The sequence below is a fragment of the Mandrillus leucophaeus genome, unplaced genomic scaffold (genome assembly GCF_000951045.1).
Source record: "Mandrillus leucophaeus isolate KB7577 unplaced genomic scaffold, Mleu.le_1.0 Scaffold88, whole genome shotgun sequence".
Taxonomy (NCBI): domain Eukaryota; kingdom Metazoa; phylum Chordata; class Mammalia; order Primates; family Cercopithecidae; genus Mandrillus; species Mandrillus leucophaeus.
The window spans coordinates 2268087-2293880 of record NW_012109585.1 but is presented as its reverse complement, the minus strand read 5'-3'; the positions used below and the strand labels follow the sequence as shown (position 1 = coordinate 2293880).

General features: G+C 37.5%; 2 protein-coding genes across 3 annotated transcripts in view; one reads left to right on the top strand and one right to left on the bottom strand.

The window, feature by feature from the left end:
- The window catches only part of LECT2 (leukocyte cell-derived chemotaxin 2), a 34055-nt gene extending 9977 nt beyond the window's left edge, over nt 1-24078 (bottom strand). Inside the window, exons 1-4 of one of the 2 annotated variants that reach the window (XM_011969188.1) lie at nt 23831-24078; nt 21929-22025; nt 20280-20425; nt 15960-16549 (exon numbers count right to left, since the gene is read on the bottom strand). In XM_011969188.1, coding sequence (XP_011824578.1) covers nt 16383-16549; nt 20280-20425; nt 21929-22025; nt 23831-23876 — 456 coding nt within the window. In that variant the 5' untranslated portion in view covers nt 23877-24078 and the 3' untranslated portion in view covers nt 15960-16382. Of the gene's footprint in view, nt 1-15959; nt 16550-20279; nt 20426-21928; nt 22026-23830 lie in introns of those variants that run through there. The other variant, XM_011969189.1, reaches the window with a different exon arrangement.
- On the top strand, nt 3409-10903 carry FBXL21 (F-box and leucine-rich repeat protein 21). The gene is made up of 7 exons (XM_011969187.1): nt 3409-3508; nt 4375-4494; nt 4683-4784; nt 5672-6038; nt 6503-6625; nt 9565-9736; nt 10104-10903. The coding sequence occupies exons 4-7, from the start codon at nt 5673-5675 to the stop codon at nt 10745-10747; spliced, it is 1305 nt and encodes a 434-aa protein (XP_011824577.1). The 5' UTR covers nt 3409-3508; nt 4375-4494; nt 4683-4784; nt 5672; the 3' UTR covers nt 10748-10903.
- Nucleotides 24079-25794: the final 1716 nt, after the last annotated feature.

Genomic DNA, 25794 nt, shown 5'->3' with positions numbered 1-25794 from the left:
GAAGTGCAGCCCCAGGGCGTCCGCTTTCTCGCGGGGCGGGGTTTCCGCAATGCTGGGCGCCCACCCGGCCACCCCATGAACCACTCGTCTGGCTCTTCGGTGGAGTGAGCCTAGAAAGGGCGGCGTTCGTCCAGTGATGACTGATACCCGAGGTGGCTTTTTGCACGACTGCTTGCAGCTAACTTCTCAGGAGTTAATAGTTACCACAAAGAAATGTCAAAAAGTAGCCTTCTCGCGAGTTGAAAGCGCTCATCTGTGCGCTTTAAGGTGTTCCGTCTTTGTCTTTGGCGAGTGTGCCTTTTAAGACGCTTCCAAAATAAGAAATTGAAGAGGAAATTATGATTATTTTCTCCCGGAAAAATCTTGCAAAAATGATTTCTGGAAACACCTGTGTTCGTTGTTAGCTCCCTTAGCATGCCCAGCCCTAGGCGGGCTCCCCCTGGCTCGGAAGGCCTCCCTGCGGATGGGCCTTGCTTGCTGTCCGCTCCCTTTTCGCTTCCAGAGTCGGAGACACGACTTCGGGGTCGATGTGGAGAGAGAAACAGATGACCTTGGCGCCCTCCATTCAGGGCTTTTCACAAACTGCCTAGTTCAGCTTTGCCCCTTGCGTCTCCAAAGGTGTTTTCAATCTACATATATTTGGGAAACTTCAGTTTTCATATGATTTATTTAAAAATAAGCATACATATTATGTTTATTAGGAAGTAAAAATTTTCTTCTTAAATAGATATATACTGATACCACCGAGAGACTTGAGTGTAGAAAATTGATAAACCAGTGACAAAATGCCAGAACACTGCAAAGATGGCAACTTCTGCTTTAGGAAATATTTGACATAAATATTTTTCATCTTTTGTCTCCGTAATACCTGGGTGATATTTTTATTTGATTTGATATTTTAAAAAGAATTGTAACTTTTAGACTTAGAAGGGAACTTAGAGTCTCATGGGCTGCAAAGTGCATAAATCTTTTTGGCAGCGTCTCCAACAAATTATGTTTTGTTCGTTGCTTGGATTATATTCAGTAGAAAGAGGTGTTGCCCCATTCTTTTGTTGGAAAACTGTGTGTTTTTACGTGCATTTTGGAGTGCCAGGCTTCGGCCCTCCTGTCCAGGCCATGCTTTCCTTGCCATTGCACTGGTAACTAGGATTCCAGACTCCTTAACATAGACCATCTGCCTGGGGCAACAATCTGATGGCTCATCGTGAAACTTTAGGAAGGAGATTAAATACAGGACATTTAACAGTTATTTCCGTTTACTTTTGCTGCTCCCAACAAATTTATCCACCCGTTTCAGATAATTTTGCGTCTATATTCTGTTATCTGTAGTATTCTCCTATTCTATTGTTGTGACCACTGAAAACTTGAAACTATTAAAAGTAACTTTTGGGTATTCATTTCACCAATCTGAAAGAACCTAGTGATGGTGCAGAGGAGAGCTGCTTCCATGGCCTTTAGTGAGTTGACTGTGGATGTTCAGTCTTCATCTCATCTGTCTTTGATAATCTTGCCCTCAAGAATACTGTGTGCAATCTCTTAGATACTTTTAGAGATCCCATTCACGTGGTCACCTGATCTACCAAATTAGAAAACACATCAAAAAAGACATTTAAGTTGAGGCGGTTAGTGGAGCTCCTCAGTGCTAATAAACTTGTTTCATACTCTGAAATTGTGCTGAAGATCCATGTCCAACTTTCTCTTTTCTCCCTTTTTGGAAGAATGGCTTGTCACTTGGTGGGGTCCTGTATTCTGGTTTTGTTCCGTACCTGTCCTCAAAATTCTAGTGACTATGAGACAGCCATCACGTTCCTTCAGCAACCAGAGAAGTAATTCATCTGATTCAGAAGACTTCAGTGAACTGATCTGAGATAAGTAGTGGTGCACTATCTTCTTATTGGTCTTAGGTAGCAACTCCCTATTGATATGTCAGTATTATGTCAGTATTCTCACATGAAGAATGGCCTATTGGCACAGAAATTAGCCATAAGTGTAACTCAGGAGAAAAGCTTCTGCATTAAATAAAATTGTGTGTTACCTGATTTGAGGAATAACTAGTAACTCGACTTGTCTTTCTTTTATTTTTGGTGTTTCACTGAAAGTGTGCCCTGGAGTTCCTTTCCCTCTGCTTCTGGAATAAAGGAAGGACAGCCAACCGTGGCATTATCTGGAAAACTGTGGAACAGTAGGTGGCAGTGAGGAAATCAAATGGTAGATCCTGAGCTCAAATACATTCTGCTAGCCTGTCCTCCCCAATTCTACTTTAGGACTTGGATTCAGAGAGAAATGAAAAATTAACAGGTGGTAGACAGTAGAGTTTTCAGGGAACTGTTTAGTAAATTAATAGGTTGCCTTGTTTACCTCCTCTGTGTAGTTGAGTTTGGTTTACAAAAGTAGTAGAATGTATTTACTTATTTTTACCTTACAACATTTATTCATGATGCCAAGGCTGTAAGTTTTATCCTGCTGTAGACCTGTATTACTATTTTCTTCAATTTCCATAGACTTTCCTGCTAACTCTGACAAATCATTTTCCTGAAATTTGGCAAACCTCAAAGAGAGTATGACTGAATCAATGCCATCTCTATCACTATATATGAAATGATTTTAAAATATGAAGCATATATTCTATTAACACAGACTAGTCCAACTATATTCATACGGGAATGATAAAATAATAAAAATCACATGTCTGCCTCTTTACTCTAACTGTAATGGTATTATGCGCTGCTAAAATCTGGAACTGGAAGATTCACAAAGTCTATAAACAAATAATTGTGGTCATGAATTCTCTCACATTTGCTGCAGTATCTCTCTATAGATGTTAATTAAAATGTGGATTCTTAGAGTCCATTCACTCTTTGATCCATAGACTTGGTAGAGCCTCAAGAATAATTCCTGGGAATCGTAACAAGATTTCCACTAACCACGCTAGTTTTTTGGAGTTTGTTTTTGTTTTATTTTGTTTTGTTTTTGTTTTTGAGACAGGGTCTCACTCTGTTGCCCAGACTGGAGTACAGTGGCGTGATCTCAGCTCACCGCAACTGCTGCCTTCCTGCTTCAGCCTCCCAAGTAGCTGGGATTACAGGCGTGCACCACTACCACCCAGCTAATTTTTGTATTCTTAGTAGAGGCGGGGTTTCTCCATGTTGGCCAGGCTGATCTTGAACTCCTGACCTCAAATGATGCACCCGCCCCGGCCTCCCAAAGTGCTGGGATTACAGGCATGAGCCACCGCACCCAGCGGGGCTAGTTTTTTAATGAACAACAACAAAAAACAGTTTCAGAATCAATAATTTCCTAACAAAATCCTTCAATATATAGAGTGATATATAAAGAGCCTAAGCATAGAAATTACTGGATGTTTATTTATGTATTCTGATGAATGTGTTTTTGTGGTATTTTACCAAGATAGGAAGTGAAATCAAATAGATGTTGGTGAGTACCCCACGGCAACCATTGCTTCATTTCATTGGTTCAGAGTGAACTCTAATCTGGAAGCCTTCCTTAGGTAAGAAAGGCTTGAAAAAGAAATGATCGACTTTTTAAATGGTTACATATCTTTAGGCTAGACTCTTTAGATTAACGTCTTCAAGCTAATAAAGATCAATTTATCTAAAATATATTTTACAATATACATAGCTATAAAATTACATGAAATTTTTGATTTGTGGATGAGTATAATCTTTATGCTTTGAAGATTATACAACTTAAAAGAAAATTAAAATATTATTTTTAAGAAGTTACTGGTATTAATATAATACCCTTAATTACTTATTGCGATTCTACTATCAGTGAATTGGCAATTTAATGATATTATTAAATAATTTTAACAATCCATGCCACATACAATGAGATTTAATATATAGCACAGTCCCTCTGTTTAGAACTGCAAGATAGTTTTCTAACCTGGCATTTGAGTGATGTCTTTATGTTAGCATCACTGGTTTTCAAGTAAAGGATTCTATTAAGGGTAACTTCTTTATAAAAACTTAGTGAAAATTTATCCATTTTGTAGATTTCCAAATGATACGGTTACAAGCAAAATGTCAATGACTATGCTCCACATCAGAGTTTAGAATCCAGCATCTGTTCTTGTACCTTTCAGTATTAAGGAGTTAGCATTGAAGAGTGGTAGATCAGGCCTTTTAAAATAGCATATGCTTTGAATTCTTGGTAGTCAGCAGTTTCACATGGTCTACATAGTATTGCTGGACAGGGCCTGAGTCATGCCTGTAACTGGTTTAGTCAGACTAAAATATGTGTAGTAGCTCTTTTGCCTGATGCTTGAGATGCAGCTTTGTAACTATTTTTGCTTCTCATTTCAGTTTTCCAAACCCTAAAGATGACTTTTCATTGTGTTCAATGACTTTACAGGTCATTCCTGCTTCTGGGATCAAACTCTATGTTGTGCTTAAGAAATGTGTCACATGAGACACAGTGAATCACAAGACAGAGATATTTACATATTGCATAAATATTTTATTATATTTCAAGGTGTGTTTCAGTTATGACACTGAATCTTCCGTGTGTACATTCCTAATATTGCAGGGGTTAAAGGAGGGTTATATAGTTAACTAAAGTTCAGTAAAGTTCAGAACCACTCTTACCATTATTTTATTTTGCCTTTCAAATAATTGTATACTTAAAATACTTTGTATTCTTATATAAAATATATGTACAAGATGACCATATATACTTGGACATATCTGGACTTCAAATTTGCTAGAACTTAGTTGCGTCCCAAGCTGGCTAGTATCTGGACATTCATCATTTCTGTTTGGAGGGTAAGAATGCTCATTTCCTGGCTGCTTTACTGGAGAGGATCAGGTGTGTTGCTTGAACTAAGACTTTGTCCCTGCCATATCTAACTTCTCTGCGCTCCTGTGTCCTGGCTGTCATCTGAAAATTGTTGCAGATCATTTGAGTTTTTGTTAGAATTTTGCTTTGACTTAAGTAATGAAAACAGTTCAGAAAACTGCACTGAACAATTTAATATAACAACACAGACTGCAACTAAACTATCTGCTGGTACTTTAATCCTCACATTGATCTTATAGGTACTTTTCTTGTTGGAGATGAGGAAATTGAGGCTTAGAGTAATTTGTTCTGACAAGATCATATGGTTAGTAAGTAGCAGAGTAGGGACTTATCTAGACCTATGCTTTTAATTGTGTTTTACTATCTCCCAGACCTCCCAGGTTTTTGTGTATGTGTTTTTTTTGTTTGTTTGTTTAGCACAATTGCAATGTGATACTTCCTCCTTTGAAATTAAAATACAATAATTGACTAGGAAAAAAAAAAAAAACCTGGGACATACACTGCTTCCTTGGACATTTCCTCCTGAAAGCCTCCCAAGCCACCTCCTCCACACACAAACTCAATCACATGCATCCTCTTTTCTTTCTATTGAAACTTATCCCAACTTTGGTCCTAGCATTTATCACTGTATTTCACCATTTGACCATAGGTCTTTGAGAACAGTACTTCTTTATCTCTGTATGCCCAGCATGAGGTAGCACCTATCCATGCGTGAAAGTGGAAGATACCTACTAAAATTGTATTAATTAAACAATTTTTCATTTTCTAATGTTATTCTGTACAGTTAGAGTGCCAATATTTGGTGAAAATGTGAAAAAACTATCAGACACTGAACATTTTCTAATGTTTACAGAATGAAGAGGAACAGTTTATCTGTTGAGAATAAAATTGTCCAGTTGTCAGGAGCAGTGAAACAGCCAAAACTTGGGTTCTACTCTTCTCTCAACCAGACTCATACACACACGGTTCATCTAGACTGGGGGAGTTTGCCTCACCATGTAGTATTACGAATTTTTCAGTATCTTCCTTTACTAGATCGGGCCCGTGCATCTTCTGTATGTAGGAGATGGAATGAAGTTTTTCATATTCCTGACCTTTGGAGAAAGTTTGAATTTGAACTGAACCAGTCAGCTACTTCATATTTTAAGTCCACTCATCCTGATCTCATTCAGCAGATCATTAAAAAGCATTCTGCCCATCTTCAATATGTCAGCTTTAAGGTAAGAAAAATAAGCATTAAATGGAAACCATGACTTACATTTTGTTAACAATGCTATTGTATATCTAGAGCCTTATTTTGAGGCAGTCAGTGAGTTTTGCAAAGCATTTTATCCGAAGCGGTTTCCTGTTTTTCTACAGTTATTTGCATCGATTGAAGTGTAGAACTTGAACTGTAATTGAAAAACTTAAAATGCAGTTTCCATCATTTGTATGCTGTTATTAAAATTCAGGTAATTGTAAAAGATTTGAAAATATGAAGTGCTTGGAAAGCTAATTTGTCATCATCTCTGTTTTTCATTTTATAGTCTGAGACATTTTGTACGAAGAAAAAATACTCATTTATACGATAGCTCAAAGGAATGAATAAAATTTTGCAATTGAATTCTACTAAATAATTAAATTGGCATTATTTCTGATAAATTATCATCAAGAAATTATTTGAGATTAAAAATTGTCTGTCTAGGTTGACAGTAGTATCGAGTCAGCAGAAGCTGCCTGTGGTATACTCTCTCAGCTGGTAAATTGTTCCATCCAGACCTTGGGCTTGATTTCAACAGCCAAGCCAAGTTTCATGAATGTATCAGAGGTAAGGATATTATGCGTTTTTGGTGAGCTAGACTAAAATCCCTAAAGACTGCCGAACTAGGCAAAAGCCATTTTTTCCTAAAGACAGACCATCTCCTATTTGTATTCAAAGTACTATTTCAAGCTGTTTTCTGTTGACTAGCACTTATTTTTGCAAAAATAGTTTATGCATGTTTTCATTCTTTAGATGTATTTTGTAACTGTAGTCATTGTTCCCACAGTGTCATTAATATAAAATTTGGATATTGTGCTTATTCTATTTAAATAACAATTTATGTAGTTACTTTGAACATGGAGCATGTAGAGGCAATAGTGGATGTTTTTCCTGGGATTCTGTGGCCTCTGTTTTGGAGGTGGAACAATATAATGTTTAACTAAATGAACCTATGCTTGTTAGCATGATGTTTACATTCATGCAGTAGGAACTCCAAAAGAAAAGTGGCTTAAAAACATGATCAAAGTATATTTCTCTCACATTAAAGAAATTGATAGGTGAGACAGTCCATAGCTGGTATGAAGGTGGTAGGAACCTAGGTTTCTTCCAGCCGCTCCACTCTCTCCAAGGTGTTTCTTCAAGATGACCATCTGAGCTCCAACCATCACGTCCTTGCTCTGGGGGCTAGGGTGTTAGAAATGGGGGAAGAAGGGTGTGCCTTCTCCTTACCAAGGAGACCACCCATAAGTACTACACAGTGTTTTCTGTTTACCTCTAATTCTGACCACACCAGATTCCAGGGAGTCTGGGGAATCTTTGAGCTGGGTGGCAGTGTGCCCAGCTAAAAATTGGGACTGATTTAACAAACAAAGGAAGAATGGTTGCCAGGAAGCAACCAACCATGCTCTGCCATAGAAACTAATACCATATTCTCCTCATTCAGGCTTCAACCTGAATGCCGCCTCCTTGGAGAGCCCCTCCTTAACTGTGAAAATGGCACCCCCTGCTCCAGTAATAATGTACTCTACTGTTACATTATTTTTATCTTCTTCATGTCATTCATCAGTACTTGAAACCACCTTATTTTTTTAATGTGTTTATTCTCTTCTCCTTACACCAAACATAAACTCATTGAAGGCAGAGATTCTATTTTGTTTACCATTATAAACCTAGAGTCAGAATAGTGTTTGATATATGGTAGGCATTAAATTATGGTAGTTGGTAAAGCTGGCTAATGGACATTTCCTGTGGAAGAAGATAGAGGAATAGCAGCATCTCTCTTATAAACTGGGTCATGGCAGTCTTCTAGCCGGTATTTCTGCTGGCCTGTTTATCTTCTAAAGGGATGTGCTGAAAAAAATGGGTCATTTAGGGATTAGAGTAATGTAAGTAATCCGACGAAATTTACCACTTCTAGATAGTTATTTCCTTGTTTATGAACTACAAAATCAGATTACCTTGAAATTCTTCTTATATTCTAAAAGCTGTCTCTAATGTTGCACATCAGCTTCCAGGGCCAGCTTCTAGGTTCGCTGATGCAGTCACCAGAGCTAGATACCAGGAATTAATTAGCAAGCTTCATTTCAAGCTCTGCCTCTACTGTTTAAAGTGAGCTCTGTGGATCTCTCTGAGACTCAGTTTTTTAAATCTGTAAACTAAGGAAAAATAAAAGTATAGCATTTTGCTAAGCATAAATAGTACTAAATTAATACATTGTTATTATAATGAAATATGTACTCTAATAGTTTTTAAAGTCGTCCTTCAGGACTAAAGCAGTCAGTTGAAAGTTGATTAAAGGGAAACTAAACTTTGTGTTTATATTTCCCTAATAATTTTGGCACCATAAAATTTACTGAAGAAGTCTAGCCTTGTACTATTTCAAAATTTGTGTAAACCAGTTTACAATTAGTGTAAATCAATAAGTTTTCTTATAAATTAATGAACATTTATAACCAATTTGGTCATTCTGTTAGGCATAATAGAACCTTTGATAGAATCCAACTTGATTGATTTTGAAAAGGGAAAAATGATCATGTACAGATTTGGTTTCCAGACTTTCTGTCTTTGCCAAAAGATACTGAATCTGAAAATTTCTGAAGTTCTACTCATTTTCAGGTGAAACTAGAAGTAAGCTTTAATCTGTCAGTCTTCAAAGCATTTACAGACTTGGATTTACTTTGGATAATTTGCTAGGAAAAGGATGTCACTGAAGATTGTGAAATCTTATAAAATGAATTAAAATCTCATTTATTCATTCAACACATCTTTATCGTCCATTTACCATGCTATGTGCCAGATACTATTTTAGGTGCTAGACATATGGGAGTGGATAAATCAGATAAAAATTCTGTTTCTTCTAGGGTAGGGGTCAAAAAGATTCAAATAACAAATATTTCAGGCGTTGGGGGCCAACTAGTTACACCGCAACTACTCAACTCTAACACTGGAGTCTGAAAGCAGACACAGATGCACAGACAATATTTAAATAAAGGGCATGACTGTGTTCCCATCAGACAGTATTTTAGGGATACTGAAATTCAAGTTTCATGTAATTTTCATGTCATAAAATACTATTCTTTAAAAAATTTTTCCAACCATTTAAAAATACAAAAACCATTCTTTGTGAGCCATACAGAAACAGACCATAGGCTGGATTTGGCAAGTTGTCTATAATCTACCAACCCTTGTTCTAGGAAGTAAATATACAATAATTATGTCCTTTTAATATTGAAAACCAAATCCTTAATTGAAGTAATCGGAAGACATTTTTTATGAAATCTTTGAGGCTTTTTTTCCTCATATTTCGTTTATCAATTATAAAAAGTATAAAACTATACTTCATTATAAAAATATCTTCTACTGGAAAATGATTCTGTGGAAACAGCCATATGTTCATGGTTCTTACTATGTTATCATTAGCATGTATTGGTATAGTTTTAGTGAATTACTTAAAGCTGTACATTTTAAAATAATGTTTTCATAATTTTTTCTTATGGCCATGCAAGTCTCATTTTGTGTCAGCACTTACAGTTGTTTTTATCAACTCAAAATCATTATCATCAATCAAAATTGAAAATACACCGGTGGATGATCCTTCATTGAAGATTCTTGTGGCCAATAATAGTGACACTCTAAGACTCCTAAAAATGAGTAGCTGTCCTCATGTTTCATCTGATGGTGGGTTACATTTTTTAAAGCTAGAATGATACGTTATTTTTATTACAATAACTATAAAGATGCAGTTTCTTTTTGAAAATTATATTCCTATGAATCATAAATTATTTAAGTAAGTTTTTTCAAAAGATTTCTTAATCTGCAAGATAGGTATAGTTATAGTAACCTTCTCCTGAGATATTTTAGTTTTACATATATACACATGATTTTCATTATATACTTAATACCTCCTGGCAGACATGCTCTCAGAAGTTGTTAGATAGCTTTTTCACAAATAATGAATAATTAATATCAAATTTAAATTTACAAAATACTGTATTAGGATCAGTATGATTCTTTGTTCTTAAGAATTTTCCCCAACTTCCCACAGGAATTCTTTGTGTAGCTGATCATTGTCAAGGCCTTAGAGAACTGGCGTTGAATTATTACATCCTAACTGATGAACTTCTCTTTGCGCTCTCAAGCGAGACTCATGTTAACCTTGAACATCTTCGAATTGATGTTGTGAGTGAAAATCCTGGACAGATTAAATTTCATGCTATTAAAAAACACAGTTGGGATGCACTTATTAAACATTCCCCTAGAGTTAATGTTGCTATGTACTTCTTTCTATGTGAAGAGGAATTTGAGATGTTCTTCAAAGAAGAAACCCCTGTTACTCACCTTTATTTTGGTTGTTCAGTCAGCAAAGTGGTTTTAGGACGGATAGCTCTCTACTGTCCTCGACTGACTGAGTTAGTGGTGTGTGCTAATGGTCTTCAGCCTCTTGATAATGAACTTATTTGTGTTGCTGAACACTGTACAAACCTAAAAGCCTTGGGCCTCAGCGAATGTGAAGTCAGCTGCAGTGCCTTCGTCGAGTTTGTAAGACTGTGTGGGAGAAGGCTAACACAGCTCTCTATAATGGAGGAAGTTTTGATCCCTGATGAGGATTATAGCCTAGATGAAATTCACACTGAAGTCTCCAAATACCTGGGAAGAGTATGGTTCCCTGATGTGATGCCTCTCTGGTAATTGGCTACCAAAGATTCCGAAATTGTTGTTTTTTTTAGATCAGTATGATTAGCTGCTTTCTATCTAAGCAAATGTAAATTTTAAAATGTGTTGCTGACATATTTTAGGTCAAATATTTGATTGTTTGCAAAGTGTCTTAATGGATTGCTGCAGAAACATTTGAAAAAAAATAAGAAATTTGAAAATCAAGGAATTGCTGTAAATAGGGCACAAGCCCTGTATGTGGATTAGATGGTTGATATGCCAAAAACTGCAGACGGTTTCTAAGTAGATTTCTCAGCTTTCCTTGAAGGCATATTGTAGCTTGCTAAGTAAATGTGTAATATTGAACTTGGATTCCGTAAGTTATGTCATTTACTTTATTACATTGTTTTATTTGATTCTATTTTATCTTGGTATTGATGTATTTTATAAAATATAAAATATTTTAAAGCTTATTAAATTATAACATTTTTAGCACTATATGAGATCATCTTGTGATTCAATAAATAACTTCTAATTTCCAAGGTACTTCAGATTCTACTTTATTATATTGAGAGATAATGGACATTTGATTAAAATTTTAAAATACTAACTCATTTCATAATGATACTGATGTGAAAAGAGAAGAGATACTCATTCTGATTGTTAGCTGGTACACTATTTGAATAAAGCAGTAAATGCCGCAGGATGTGTTTAGGAGGGAGTCAGCATTCGCTGCCTCCTGCTATGGATCTGGAACTGTGTCAGATCCTCTGCATAAGTGATCTTAGAATTTAATTAGCAACACAGTTAGAACTCCTTAGTGGCTGCTTATTGTCTTGAGGGTGAAGATCTAGCCTTAAAATAACCCACAAGGCCCTGCAAGGTCTGGTCCCTCCCTGCTTCTTTTGCCTCATTTCCCATCAAGCTGCCCCTTGCCCTTTGGTTCCCATTTCCTCTCCGTTCCTCAGAACTGCCCTGCACCCTCTAGTCACAAGGAATTGACTTGTACCTCTCTCTGCCTGGCTTACTCTCTGTGCTCCTGAGATCTTTCCTCTAGCTGTATGTCCTTGATCATGGAAGCCTTCCTGGACACCCGGCCCATTCCCCGCTTATAGGTCAGATCCACGTTGTGCACTCTGTGCTGTGCACTCAGCACCCTGGCTTTACTGTGCGGCACTTATCCCTGTTATAATTCATCACTTACTGGTCTGATTATTACCGGTTTGTTCCATTACACTGTAAATTCCATCAGTGCAATATCATTGCTGGTTTTTGCTCCCTAGAATTGGCCATGCTAGTGGTTTTATCCCCAGAATCGGCCGTGCTAGTGGTTAGCACATAGTAAGCACTCAGTAAATTTTACTTGAGTACTTTGGTTTTCAAGCTTGTTCTACTCAGTTCGCCCCACAGTATCTTAAATTTCTAAGAAATCAATTAAAGTAAAAAGAGACAAATATGTTCATCACTTTCCAGTTTGGGATATTAGGAAAAAATTACAAGTTTTTTTTTTTTTAACCTATTAAGCAATTAGAATACATTGTGATGTGTAAATGGAGATTTAAAAAAATAGCACTTTTATATCCCTGTATTTAGAGACTATGTTTGTGTGTACATTCTCACCACTGTGCCATGTTATTTCTCACTGTAACGTCTGTAAGGCTTCTCATATCTACCTATATGTTCCTCCCTCTCAGAACAGTATTGCTACATTAGTAAGTACTCCATAAATGCTAGTGGAGCTGATTTTACTGGTTAAAAAATAAAACCAATTTCTTCAGGACTGGGGTGGTATTACAATTACAGATAGTATAATTTATACCTTAAGATTTCAGGAGGATACGGAAGCATCATATAATAGGGGACTTAAAACTGGATTAGGGGCTGGGTGCGGTGGCTCACGCCTATAATCCCAGCACTGTGGGAGGCCAAGGCGGGTGGATCACAAGGTCAGGAGTTTGACACCAGCCTGGCCAATATGGTGAAACACTGTCTCTACTAAAAATACAGAAATTAGCCTGGCGTGGTGACAGTCACCTGTAGTTCCAGCTACTCAGGAGGCTGAGGCAGGAGAATCACTTGAACCCGGGAGGCAGAGGTTGCAGTGAGCCGAGATCGCACCACTGTACTCCAGCCTGGGTGACAGAACGAGACTCCATCTCAAAACAAAACAAAACAAAAAACCTGATTAGGATAACAGGACAAACAAATAGCTTGATAGAGATGGAGTTGGGGATCAGAGCAGTGGTGGACATTCTGAAGGGATAAGCCTCTGGTCTCACCTGGGATCACTCTACCATGATATGTTCTAGGAGGGGTTGGGAGTATACATGCCTGAATGGTCAGGTGATAGAATGCCAGTGGAGTTTGCACTGAGGATAATGGAGCAAAACAGGGACTAGAAAAGGGAGGTTGGGGGTGAGATTTTCCCCACTGTCGACTAGTATGGAGAGATGATGAGTACCATTGGCCTCTTCTACTTAGAATGAGAAGTTGCTGCTCTAAATCGTGCTTTTTAGTGGCCCAGTAGTTGAACCTAGTGAACTAAGCACTATAATGAATCTTAGAGCAAAACTCAGAGTAAATCTAAGTTCATGAACTCATGTAAATTACCTTGATTGGCCTGACTTACTGGGTAAGTAAATGGAAGAGTAAAACATTTCTACAACAGCCAAAAACAAGACAAGAACTTACAGAGTATTTTTAATGTTTTATCTAATGAAAATGTCTTTACTTTGGAAGTCTGTGAAAAGTACTGTTTATTTAAAACTAGTGGATTCTAGATAAATGAATTTGACATTAGATGAATTTCAAACTTTAGTCTTTGGAGAATATTTTAGTTCTTTAAGCAAACTTTTTCATATTAAAAACATTTACATTTGTTAGGTGATTCTGGAGAAGTTTGGATAATTTTGTGGGCAAAAATTTGGTAAATAGAGTGGGGGAAAGGTCTTACTGTTTGTGCTGCAGAAACACAAAAATAGGATGCTCATATTTTTTGTTTTTCCTTCCTTGTGATCCTTGCTGGCCTCATTTGTATTGTACCGAATATGGGAGAGGTGAGGCAGGAGACAAGCCAGTTTTTCATGGGTATTTATTATTATGAATAACATGTCACAGAGGCAATAGGCATGTGATTACTGTAATATGCCACTGAGTGTGATAAATGTCAAATGCATGCAAGGATTCTTCCCTTTGTAGCCTGGCCTCTTAGATTGGCCACTTATCTCCTTTTTCTTCTATTAAATTTATCTCTTGCAGATAAAACATTTTCAAAGTAAATATTGATTTTATTCACATTATTAATGTGTAGCTATCAAACTTGACAGAATATTTAATATCACAATTTTTGAAGTGTATATTATCATCATGGTTACTAATGAAAAGTAAGTTTCTCCGTACTATTACCCCTCCGTCATTCAAATCTTTATAATATTTTTATACTTAAGTCAAATGTTTTGACATCCAAACCTAAAAGACAAGCGGGAAAAAAACACGGATTTGTTGTTGCACTAGAGGGCGCCGTATTCCAGTTCTTCCTGAGAAAGAAGTCCTTTGGTCCAAAGTTTGCATTTCCATTGAGCAGATGCTGAGGGGAAGGCAATGTCCCTGCTCTACCTTGAGGAATTTCACCATTCCAGGTCATGAGTCTGGTTTTTAAAACAATATCCATATCCACCTGTGTTTTGCCTCCTAAATAATCAGAAGGATGATTATTTAGAAAACTAAGCATAGATTTTGTTGTTCAAATATTTCAGAGCTTCTTTTAAAATTGCCTTTAAGAGCTGATGTGGTATTTCCTTTTTGTGTGTCCTCAATGGGGTACAGCATTTATTTTTTGAAAGCCAAATTTCTGGAAACAACCTAAAGTTATTTGGTACCAAGGAGATGCATATTCAAATCAGATAGTGCTAGATATAGTTTGCCATTGAAAGTAATGGCAAAACCCGTGATTACTTTTGCACCAACCTAGTAGATCTAAGAAGGTGCTAATTGTATGACGTAGATTCTCAACTACCTGAGAGTCATCAATCATGATAACTCTTTCTTCCTGGCCACCCACTGCAAGTCTTGTTGCTTCTGTGACATGTTATTCATAATAATAAATGCCCATGAAATCACCTCCCAACTGCAAAACTACAGCACTGGTAGTAACTTAAATCTTTCTGTGTGATCTAGTTATGAGTTAACTAGAGTTCATTATTTTCTTGCTCCCCTTTTTATATGATTTTGTTATATAAAAAGGAAATTATATTTTAATTTTATAAAAAGAATATCATGTGTTATGTGATCTTCTGGACTTTTGTAAACTTAAAATTATATTGCCATGATTCATTCAGGTCATTATGTTTAGCTGAAGTTCATTTATTGTGACTGCTGTCAACTATTACATTCTATAACTTTGAGATTATTTATTGATTTCACTGTTGATGGTCATTTGGGTCATTGAAGGTTTTGCTGTGAAAAATAGTGATACCATGAATGTTCTCGTACATATGTCCAGATACACAAATGCAACCATTTCTCTAACAATAAACTTCAGTTAATTATGTTTTCCTCTAAAAATCTACACATAAGAATGTAATCGTTCGCTGGCATTTTCTGCATTCCAAACAAATTTAAGCAGAAATTCATGAAGAAAGTTTCCAGAATGATTAGTTCAACGTATTCATTTTCTTACCGACTGGCTAAACTCTTAAGGAGCCAGAATTATTTCTGGTGCTTTGGACATTTGTATGGTCTTGTTTCCTCTTAGTACCTGTTGTCAATGTAACTAACACAGAATAACATAGCTATAATACAATGATGTGTAGAAATAAGTAGCTGTAATATGCATATGGCTAGATGAAGTTGACAGGCCCAGTTCCATGAGACACCTCAGATAAAGGTAGGCCTCATTCTCATTCTAGTCCTTCCTGTAGTGCCGCCTCACTGAAATCTGGAATATGTTTTCCTGGACTGCCATCATTCATAATCATGTAGGCGAGTGTGGATGGAAATACCAGCAAATCCTTTATTATCCAGGAAAGCAGCTCTCTCTACAACCAATATGATAAACCTAAGGATACTGCTGAGAGTCTACTACCTAAACTCAACGTATTCTTTGAATATGTATTGAATGTATACTAAAGCTAGCATTGTAAACCACTCACTGTTCTTGTACCATAGAAACACTTTCAGGCTTTTTCTTATTTTCAAGCAGAAAGGTTGCTAGTTTTAGAGGTGTCAAAAATGCAGCCTGGCCCAGCTTAAGTTCCCTTGTTTATTTATCTTCGATCTTCAGGACTGAGAAATCTAAAAAACAAAACCACTCAGATTCCTTGGGTGACAGAAAGATCAAAGAGCCTGAAGAAACCAGTTCACTCGAACATCAGAGTGACAATGAGTTAAAATCAAAATGTTTTCTTTCTCGCACTTATCATGTTTCTATTTAAACTCAAATTTCCTTTTTTAATTAAAAAAATTTTGTGGGTACACAAGTGTATACATATATGAGGTACGTGAGATTTTTTGATACAAGCACGCAATGTATAATAACCAAGTCCTGGAAAATGGAGTATCCATCCCTTCATGCATTTTTCCTTTGTGAATACAAATTTCTTGAAGAGCGGGGTATGCATCCAGGTTTTTAAGATGACTTTTTATTTTGAAGATCTGACCATTGGCCTTCCATTTACAGGTATGCAGTAGGGTCACTCAAGTCACAGTTTTCAATGTGCACGTGCGACTGTATGCCAGGATAAACTTTCTGCAAGGGCAATAGAGTTCCGAGTTTTTCTCCCTTCTTAACAGGACCTTTATACTTAATTGGCTTAATGTAGAACATTTTGACACAAAAACCTAAAAGAAAATAAGTATAATTATTTATCTGGGCTTCAGTAACCTTGAATCTGAAATTTAAAAAATAACAAATGGACAAAAAATAAAAAATCAAAAATAAAGTTGAATGAACTCCGGAGAGGAATAGATGAAAATGACAGATGATATTAAAAAGGAAGACTAAATTACAAGATGCCAAAGGAAGAATAGATTCAAATGAAATGCTAATAAAGGCATTGAAGAATAATAGCAGGAAAATACTAGCTAGTTAGAAAAGGTGAACCCTGAACAAAGTCAGCTCCAAGACATATTCTGATGAAATTATTGGACTTTAAAGGAAAATGGAAATAACTGGAACAAAAATACAAACCTTGCTAAATATCAAAGAACTAAAAAGGCAAAGACCCAAGTAGAGAAATAGAGTGCAATACAATAATTATAAAATAAAATGATGGTGTTGGATACAAATATAGGAGTCATATCTGTAAATGTGAATGGCCTTATCTTGTCTATTAAAAAATGTCCCATTGGGTTGAAAAGCAAACCCCAATTTAATGCTGTATGGAATAAAACACAGCGATTGAAAAGGCTGAAAGTGAAGAGCTGGACAAAGATTTGCCAAGCAAATGGACAAAGATTTGCCAAGCAATAAGAAAGCAAGGGCTATCGTCCTGTTACCAGAGTGGAAATCAGGCCAAAAGGCATTGAAACAAGACAAAGGAAGATAATATAAGAGAGTAAATGCCACAAGTCACAGTGAAGATACAACAGTTACATCTATCCGTGCACTGAATAACAGGTCATCTATATAAAGCAGAGACTACAAGAGAGGCCAGGAGACATAGATAGAAACCCACCAATAATAGACTTTAATACACTACTGGCACTGCAAACCGGTCAAGTGAGCACAAAAATAAGGCTGTAAAATTATGCTGTCCGATATGGTAGCCACTAGCCACATGTGGTTATTCAGTACTTGAAAGGCAGTTAATCTGAATTGAGATGTGCTTTAATGGTAAAGTACACAGTGGATTTTGAAGACTTAGCATTTAAAATTGTAAAATATCTCAATACTTTTTGTATTACATATCGATATACTTTGAAAATATTGAGTTAAATAAAATACTAAAATACCATGCTTTTTTACTTCAATGTGGCTAATAGAAACTACTCGCTCTGTGTCCCAGGCTGGAGTGCAGTGGCGCGATCTCGGCTCACTGCAGGCTCGGCCTCCCGGGTTCACGCCATTCTCCTGTCTCAGCCTCCCGAGTGTCTGAGGGACTGCAGGCGCCTGCCACCACACCAAGTTTATTTTCTGTATTTTTTAGCCACCACACCAAGCTTATTTTTTGTATTTTTTAGTAGAGACGGGGTTTCACCGTGTTAGACAGGATGGTCTTGATCTCTTGACCGCGTGATCCACCCGCCTCGGCCTCCCAAAGTGCTGGGATTACAGGCATGAGCCACCACGCCTGGCCGAAAATTTGAAATTATATACATGACTTCTGTTATATTTCTATTGGATAGTTCTGCTGTTGAAGAGCTAAAACTCCCATCAGGTAGGTTTTATGAATAAATATTAAAAGATGTGCAAGATCTCTACAGTGAAAACTACAACAACCATTAATATAAGAGTGAAGGAAGACATAAGTAAGTGGGGGATATAATATGTTCATTGATTGGAGGACTCACTACTTTGAAAATATCAGTTCTCAATTTGATCTGTATATTTACTGTAGATTTAGTCAGAGCCCTGGCAGGAATTTTGGTGGAAATTAGCAAACAGATTCTGTTTGGAAATGCAGATAACCAAGAACTGCCAAGGCAGTCTGAAAGAAGAAGAAAGTCAATTCCAATTCTGCATTCTGGAACTGGGGAAATAGCCTCTTGGTAGTTTGGAGGATGCACTGGGCTCACTGTAAGATGGAGTGAAAAGCTCTGTAGCACTGTAAGATAGCTAGTGAAAAGCTACATTGACCACCTGACTATAAGCCCCTACTTTATAGTCTGACTGGTGAATCACAGTGGCCTTTTAGATCTCCAGGAATTAGTGTCAGTTTTGAGCAAGTGTCCAATAATCTCTGAAGAGCCTAATTATTTCTTCCCCAATGTGCTGTCATCCTGCTAAACCATTGCAGGTCCCTTTGGGGGTGGCTAGAAGTAAGGTTTACAGTATAAATTTTTGGCTGCACGGCAGGACCCTTGTGCAAAAGGACTGAGCCTCCCTTTCTTTCAAGAGGCTCTGGGACTGAACCAATTCAAGCCTGGGAATTTATTGGGAATTAGAACCCATTATTGTGATGACTGAAGTCAGCATTTTGTTCATCAGACCTGGAGCATTTCCATTCACACAAGTCCAATAAGGCTTTAGTTGGCTGCTCATCTATTCAGTTCTAGGGTCACCGTGATTACTAGCCAACGTCACAAATCTCTGCAGTTTAGACGAATCTGATTACTACTGCTCTCACTGACCTTGGCATTAACTGTTAAGCACCACTTCAGAGGACCCAGTTCAATGGCAGAAGTTTCCCTTGTGACGTTGGGCCTAAAGAGGACAACCACTATATAGCTCCTCAAGGATGTGGGTTCCCTCACAAGATGCCTCTCACAGCCTTGGTGAGGAGAGTCTCCTCTGGACTCACTCCCAATGGGAATGCATATATATGTTCGTTAAAAGGTATAAGAAAGTTCGCAGCCGCAATTTTATAATCGCCTAAAACTGGAAACTACCCAAAAGTCCGTCTGAGGAAGAATGGATAAATGGATGAAAATATATGCATATAATGGAATATCATGCATCAGAAAAAAATGTGGATACAAAAATATTAATCACATAATCATGATGTGGAATGAAAGAAGACCCACAAAAAAGAGTGAATGCTGTTTAATTCTATACCATTTTTAGAAACAGGGAGAACTAGTACATGGTGTTAGAACTTGGGATGGTGATTATCTTGCTGGGAATAATGACTAAATGGTAGCACAAGGGATCTCTAGGATGTGGGTGATGTTCTTTTTCTTGATCTGGGTGCTGATTACACAGGTATATTTGCTTTTTGAAATTCACGGAGCTACACATGGATGTGTAGTGCACTTTTATGTGTATATTTTATACGTTGGTGGAGTAACCGAACAACAAAGCCAATATCTGGAGTACCAGGAGACCTAGCTTTACCTAAAACTTAGAAGCTTTCAAAAATATTTCACATTCGACTCTTGGAGAAATGCCAGCATTTATGATTTGTGGGATTTGAGTAAATGCAAGTATCTATCCATTATGGTTAGCATTGCTGAAAGTGGCTTCGTTTATAGATTGTTAAGCAAAACCACATGGGTCACAGGAAGGAATGCCTTCAATCAGCTGTGGGGTTTCATGGAGTGTGTGCGTGAAGCAGAAGTTTTCAAAGAAAATGGTGAAACATCCTTGAAAGTGCCTCAGCTGGGAGAGGATCAGAAAAAAATATCTATCGGGTACTATGCTTATTACCTGGGTGGCAAAATAATCTGTACACCAAATGTCTGTGACATGTGGTTTATTACCTATATAACAAATGTGAACATGTACCCCTGAACCTTAAATAAAAGTTTTTTAAAAAACGCATCGCTAATTTGGGTACACTCTATATTCTTTCTGTTCTAGGTTGTATCATTTTGAAAGAAGTACAAAATCTCTCTGTATGGAACCTGCATTAAATAAATAAGCATCAACATGTCCAGTAGACACCCCAGGTATAGACTCCACCTCTCTTACCTCTTCCAGATATTCGAACACCATTATTGATAGCATTTTTGTTTTGATAAGGTTTCTCCTGGCCCACAATCATTCCAGTGAATGGTGCATACACAGTAGATCCAGCAGAGCACAAGATGTCCACACCCTGGTGAGGCCTCTGACTTCTAGGATGTAAATAAGAATGAACAGACTGAGGAGCTGCCCTGGGGAGCTTTACTGCCCGGGAACATGGTGTTAGCCCACTGTATCCAGACGAGGTACCAAAGCTTGAAGCTGCCAGAACATGTTGGGATGTCCCAGGATGTCTCACTCTGTTTAGGCCAATTTTAACCTCCCTCCCTGCAGGTGCTAATAACCATGTTATAAAGATGAAAGCATTTAAAATGGTACTTGATACATAGTAAGCTTTAAACAAGTATTAACCACTATTATTTTATGGCATTTGGGGGGAATGAGGCAATCCATGTAAGTGCATTTTCTAGATACCTAGATCTTGACGTCTTCAAGCCCACTTTGAAAACAGCTGGCTTTTTATGGGAACTTATCATAAAAGTATCACATGTTACCCTTGTCTTATTTTTCTCGCAGTGATCTAGAAAAGTGATTGTAAATACCACTTACTATATATGGTATTTTAATACAGCGTGTGATACCTCCTGGGTTTATTAAAGTGCATGGAGCCCAAACCAAACTATTCCAGATCGTGAGGTGCCTTGAGTTCATCTTAGCAACCCCTCAGCTCTTGCTTCCCGCTGCTGTCACTATGCCTGCTCTCACCAGCCTTCTAATAGGCTTCTAATAGGCTGTCGTCTGAACGATCAGATTTACCAGGATTGCTACAATTATGTACACAGCAACACTGAGCAGGCTCAAGACAAAAGCCAAGAAGTTACTGTATCAATCAAGTGCATAAACTTTACAGTATGAGCTGAGTTTAAATTTAGGCAATTCAGGGGACGTTTCCCATATTTCCCTTCTTAGTCCTGTTTCAGTATTTGAGATTGTTTTGTAAGTTGTATCTGTGTATGTGAGAGTTCCCCTCTAGTTAGGATGGAGATCAGTGAAATGACTGGACACATGGCTATTTCACTAGAAAGTGGCACCCCACGTTGATGCTGGGTATAACTGAAAATTCACGAGTGTGACCCTCATTGTCTGGAAGAGATAGTGGTGCTCTCTCGCCTGCTTAGAGTCAGCCTCTAATATTCAACCTCCAGAACCTGGGCCAGTAACAGCGTAGTTTGGTGGGAAGAGGAACCAAAAGCCTGAATTCAGGCCCAGCCTTCACCATCTCCAACTGTGTTTGGCAGGTCCCTTAACGCTTTGGCACCTCAGTTCAAGTTTCTCTTCTATAAAATGGGATAGTCGTGTTTGATACCCCTTTGGAAAAACCAAGTGAGGTAAGTCAATGTGTGAAGACATTCAGAAGGAAAACTGTGTTTGCTCCCTGCTCTTTTCCTTCTTCCACATTCTGATCCGAATTCACAGCTCATAATTGAAGCAGAGTTATTGGAAGCTGCTCCAAAGACAGTGATATAACTGGTTACATCTCTGGTTTTTCATACTGTCAGAACTGTGAGCCCTTGAGGCAACCAACGTTGGGCAAGGACACTGAGAAAAGAGGTTGGGGACCAAAGGGTTGGATGGTTGTTTGTGCAACTTCCTACCTTTGAGCAGAGTACTGTCCACAGCCATGGCGGTCACACGTCCGGATCTCGTTGGAAGACTTGCCAGCACATATATTAGCCCATGGCCCTGCCAGTGCTAAAAAGGAGAAACATGAGAGCAGAGCTCCTGGCCTCAGACATTCCCTATCTCCATTTGCCTTATCAGTCACACAGTGGATCCTGACAATTCTGTTTTCACTGTAGTTTTCCCCAAACTTTATGTATTTGTGGGAAGGTCGTCTTTCCAGAATTTTATATCCTGATTCAGATGTAAAATTGGTTTTTTTCCCGGGCCACAGAATTCTGCCTTGTTATGTTAGAGCATTAGTGAATACAACTTTTTTTTTTTAATCGAAATCTCACTCTGTTGCCAGGCTGGAGTGCAGTGGCATGGTCTCAGCTGACTTCAACCTCTGCCTCCTGGGTTCAAGTGATTCTCCTGCTCCAGCCTCCTGAATAGCTGCGACTACAGGTGCACACCACCACACCCAGCTAATTTTTGTATTTTTAGTAGAGACGAAGTTTCACTATGTTGGCCAGGATAGTCTTGATCTCTTGACCTCGTGATCTGCCTGCCTCAGCCTCCCAAAGTGCTGGGATTACAGTCATGAGCCACCGCACCTGGCTGAATGTGTGTCTTTATAAGCATTGGCCTCCATCATTATACCTTGCTTCAGATCCATTAGTAAATGGTATAAGTTGTGCTTTTCTATTTTTCTTTGCTCATTATCTGCCATGGGGATCATTATTTTTAGATTAAGCAAAAATAATAAAACAGCATGGCTTAGAAAATACTTTTAGAAATTGTAATTTTGAAATGGTTCTACTAATCAAATCCAAGCAAATGTTTGAATTAAAGGAAAAACGAACTCTGAACTAGCCAAGTTTGTTTAACACTAGATATCTCATACTTGCAAACATGGAAGGGAAGAGGGAGATTGTTAGAAATAATCTGAAATGTTAAACCAATTTAGCCTAGACTGAGATTAGGAGAGAAGGTGGGAAAAGGAGTAGAACCAATTATATGAAAAATTATGAAACATGGAGGAAGGGCTGCTTTCTCAGCAGACTTGGTGCAAACTTTGTTTTAGGCACAATTCATCTCTTTAGTGTAGTAAGCACTTGATAAATGTTCAATTGAATTAAACATCCTGGATTTCTGGTGTTAACATTCACAGAGAGATACAGTAAGCACACTCAACCTTGCACTTTGAAACAAACAAGCAAAAGCAAGAGTCTGGTAATTTGACTATTGATTTTATTTAAAGACATTTTACTCTTCATTAATACCTATGCTGTGAAGAGAAGCTACAGAATATGGCCATGAAGCCTCTTCTTTAAAATACTTTTAAAAGATGGGTTTCAAAAGTTTTATGCCTTGGAGCCAAGCTCCAAATCAACACCTTGATCAAGATATAATCCCATCAGTTTGGCAACTAATCTTTATCTTTGGGAATTGAGGCAAATATCAGACAGTGTAGTAATTTATGCACCTTTTCTCCTTCTCTGAGTATTAAGGGAGCATTCCCTTTGTCTTAATCCACACCAGTCTCTGTATTAGTATCTGTATCAGAATTTGATTTTGATCAAAATCAGAATCAAATTCTTACATCAACTTTTTATTATCTAGTTTTGTTCTAGTTAAGTCCCGGACCAAAACTGAAAGGCTTTGTAATGTCTTCTCAACCCACTATTATGTTTCCCTCATTAAAGAACCGGAACATTCCATTTAAATTATTTAGAACATCATCAGGACCATGTATCATTCCTGTTTCATTTTTTAATAGCCAAATACACAAGTCTTTGTTGTGATCATGCTATTAATGACTTTTTAATCTTTTTAATCTTCCCCTGAAATCAGTTTTTAAAAATTAACATTCTAAAATTGCACTTTCGACTTACCAGTAGAAATCAGACCAGCCAAAAGGAGGACTTTGGTGGAAAACATCTGGATTTACTTCCTTTATGTTTCTTCCTCCGATTAGAGTTGCTCCCACACTCTCTTTGAAGAATATTCAAGTTTGAATGAATACTTCCTAGCTATTTAGCCTTAGAATCATGCATCTTTCATTTCTTTAGTGTGAGACACAAAAAATATAAGAGAATGGAGCAAGTCAAGTTCTAATATTCCATGGATAGCTATTTGATTTGCAGGTAGGGCCTATGTAAAAGCCTTTGATCTGAAGAAGCAGCCAATTATATTGGAAACACTGACTAAATATTAACAGAAAATGATAAGGCAAGGTGCATATCGACAGTCTTCTGGGCTGTGGCTTGTAGGAGAATGTTCGTGCGAATGATGGAATATTTAGTGCTGTCTGCTGGTAGATCTTTCTTTTATTTCCTTTAGAGCACGTATTTCAGAAGAAAATTGATCATTAATAATGTATAGCCCTTCATAACATATTCCTTAATATATCGCTTAAGTGTTTTTGAATTATCAGTTTAATTATATTTTATCTGTGTAATATTTGCAAATAACTTTAATATTTTAATAAAATTGCCTGCACTTACCTTAAATATGTGATTTTTAAATGTTTTCTTGTTTGTGATATGATAATACCATTAAAAGCATCCATTAATAAAGGAAAAAAGATTAAGTATAATATAGTCATTGATATGGTTTAGATCTGTGTCCCCACCCAAATCTGATGTTCGATTATAATTCTCAGTGTTGGAGGTGGGGCCCGGAGAGAGGTGATTGAATTATGGGGCTAGAGTTCTCATGAATGGGTTAGCATCATCCCCTTGGTGCTGTTGTCATGATAGTGAGTGAGTGAGTTATGGTGAGATCTGGTTGTTTAAAAGTGTATAGCACCTCCCCTGTTCTCACTTCCTCCTGCTTTAGCCATGTAAGACGTGGCTGCTTCCCCTTTGCCTTCTGCCATGATTTTCAGTTTCCTGAGACCTCTCAAGAAGCTACCATGCTTTCTGTACAGCCTGCAGAACTGTGAACCAATTAAACCTCTTTTCTTTATATATCACCCAATCTCAGGTATTTCTTTATAGCAATGCAAGAACAGACTAATACAGTCATACAATGGAGTAAAATATAACAATTTAAATGAAAACAATCTATATATATTAACACAGCTAGATCTCTAGATATATGGTTGAATTAAAAAGCTATTTTTAGAATTATATATATAGAGTATACTATTTATGATATTTAAAATCTAAAAAAGAAGAATATTAATCTTAGTGAATGCTGTATATATAATAAAAATATGCACAGACTACCTTTAAGATAGTAATTACTTCTGGATAGTGAGAGAAATAAAACTGTGGAAGGATATACAGAGTACATAAACTCTAAAATATTTTATTTCTAAAAAAAAAAATCAGAAGCAAATATGTAAAAATATTAATTTGTTAATTATTGGAGATAGACACATGGATGTTATGTTACCCTGAACTTTTCTGGGGACTTAAATTTTCAGTGTGTTTCAAATACATATTCACAACTCCTTTTTAGCTTACTATTAGATGAGCACCTGGAATTTTCTATGGAAGCTTCCCCATTTAAATTTAGTGTCAGTAGCTGTGGGAGATTGGGATTGTGGCCCCCGTTCTTCAACCTCTCTGCGTCCACACCTTTGCCATGTCTCATGGGGGTAAAGGGAACTTTCCTCATCCTTGATTTTGGGTTTAACTGTGTGGCTTTGACCACTAAGATGAGGCAGAAGTGGCAGTGGGTCAGGAAAGCCTGGGTCCTCTGGGGCCTTAGTCTTTGCAAACTCCTTCTGTGTTTTTGCATCGCCATGAGGCAGATGATCCTGCTGCCCTGGGAAGGGAATGGACGCCACGCAGAGCATGGTTGCCCCCGCAAAACCCAGCCTAGTACACCCTATAAATGTGTGGGCTTA

What these genes read in the sequence shown, in the direction of transcription:
- FBXL21 (XM_011969187.1), top strand. Translation starts at nt 5,673, where the DNA reads ATGAAGAGGAACAGTTTATCTGTTGAGAATAAAATTGTCCAGTTGTCA. An exon ending in TTCAATATGTCAGCTTTAAG is followed by an intron (nt 6,039 to 6,502) that starts GTAAGAAAAATA and finishes TTGTCTGTCTAG; the next exon opens with GTTGACAGTAGTATCGAGTC. An exon ending in GTTTCATGAATGTATCAGAG is followed by an intron (nt 6,626 to 9,564) that starts GTAAGGATATTA and finishes TGGCCATGCAAG; the next exon opens with TCTCATTTTGTGTCAGCACT.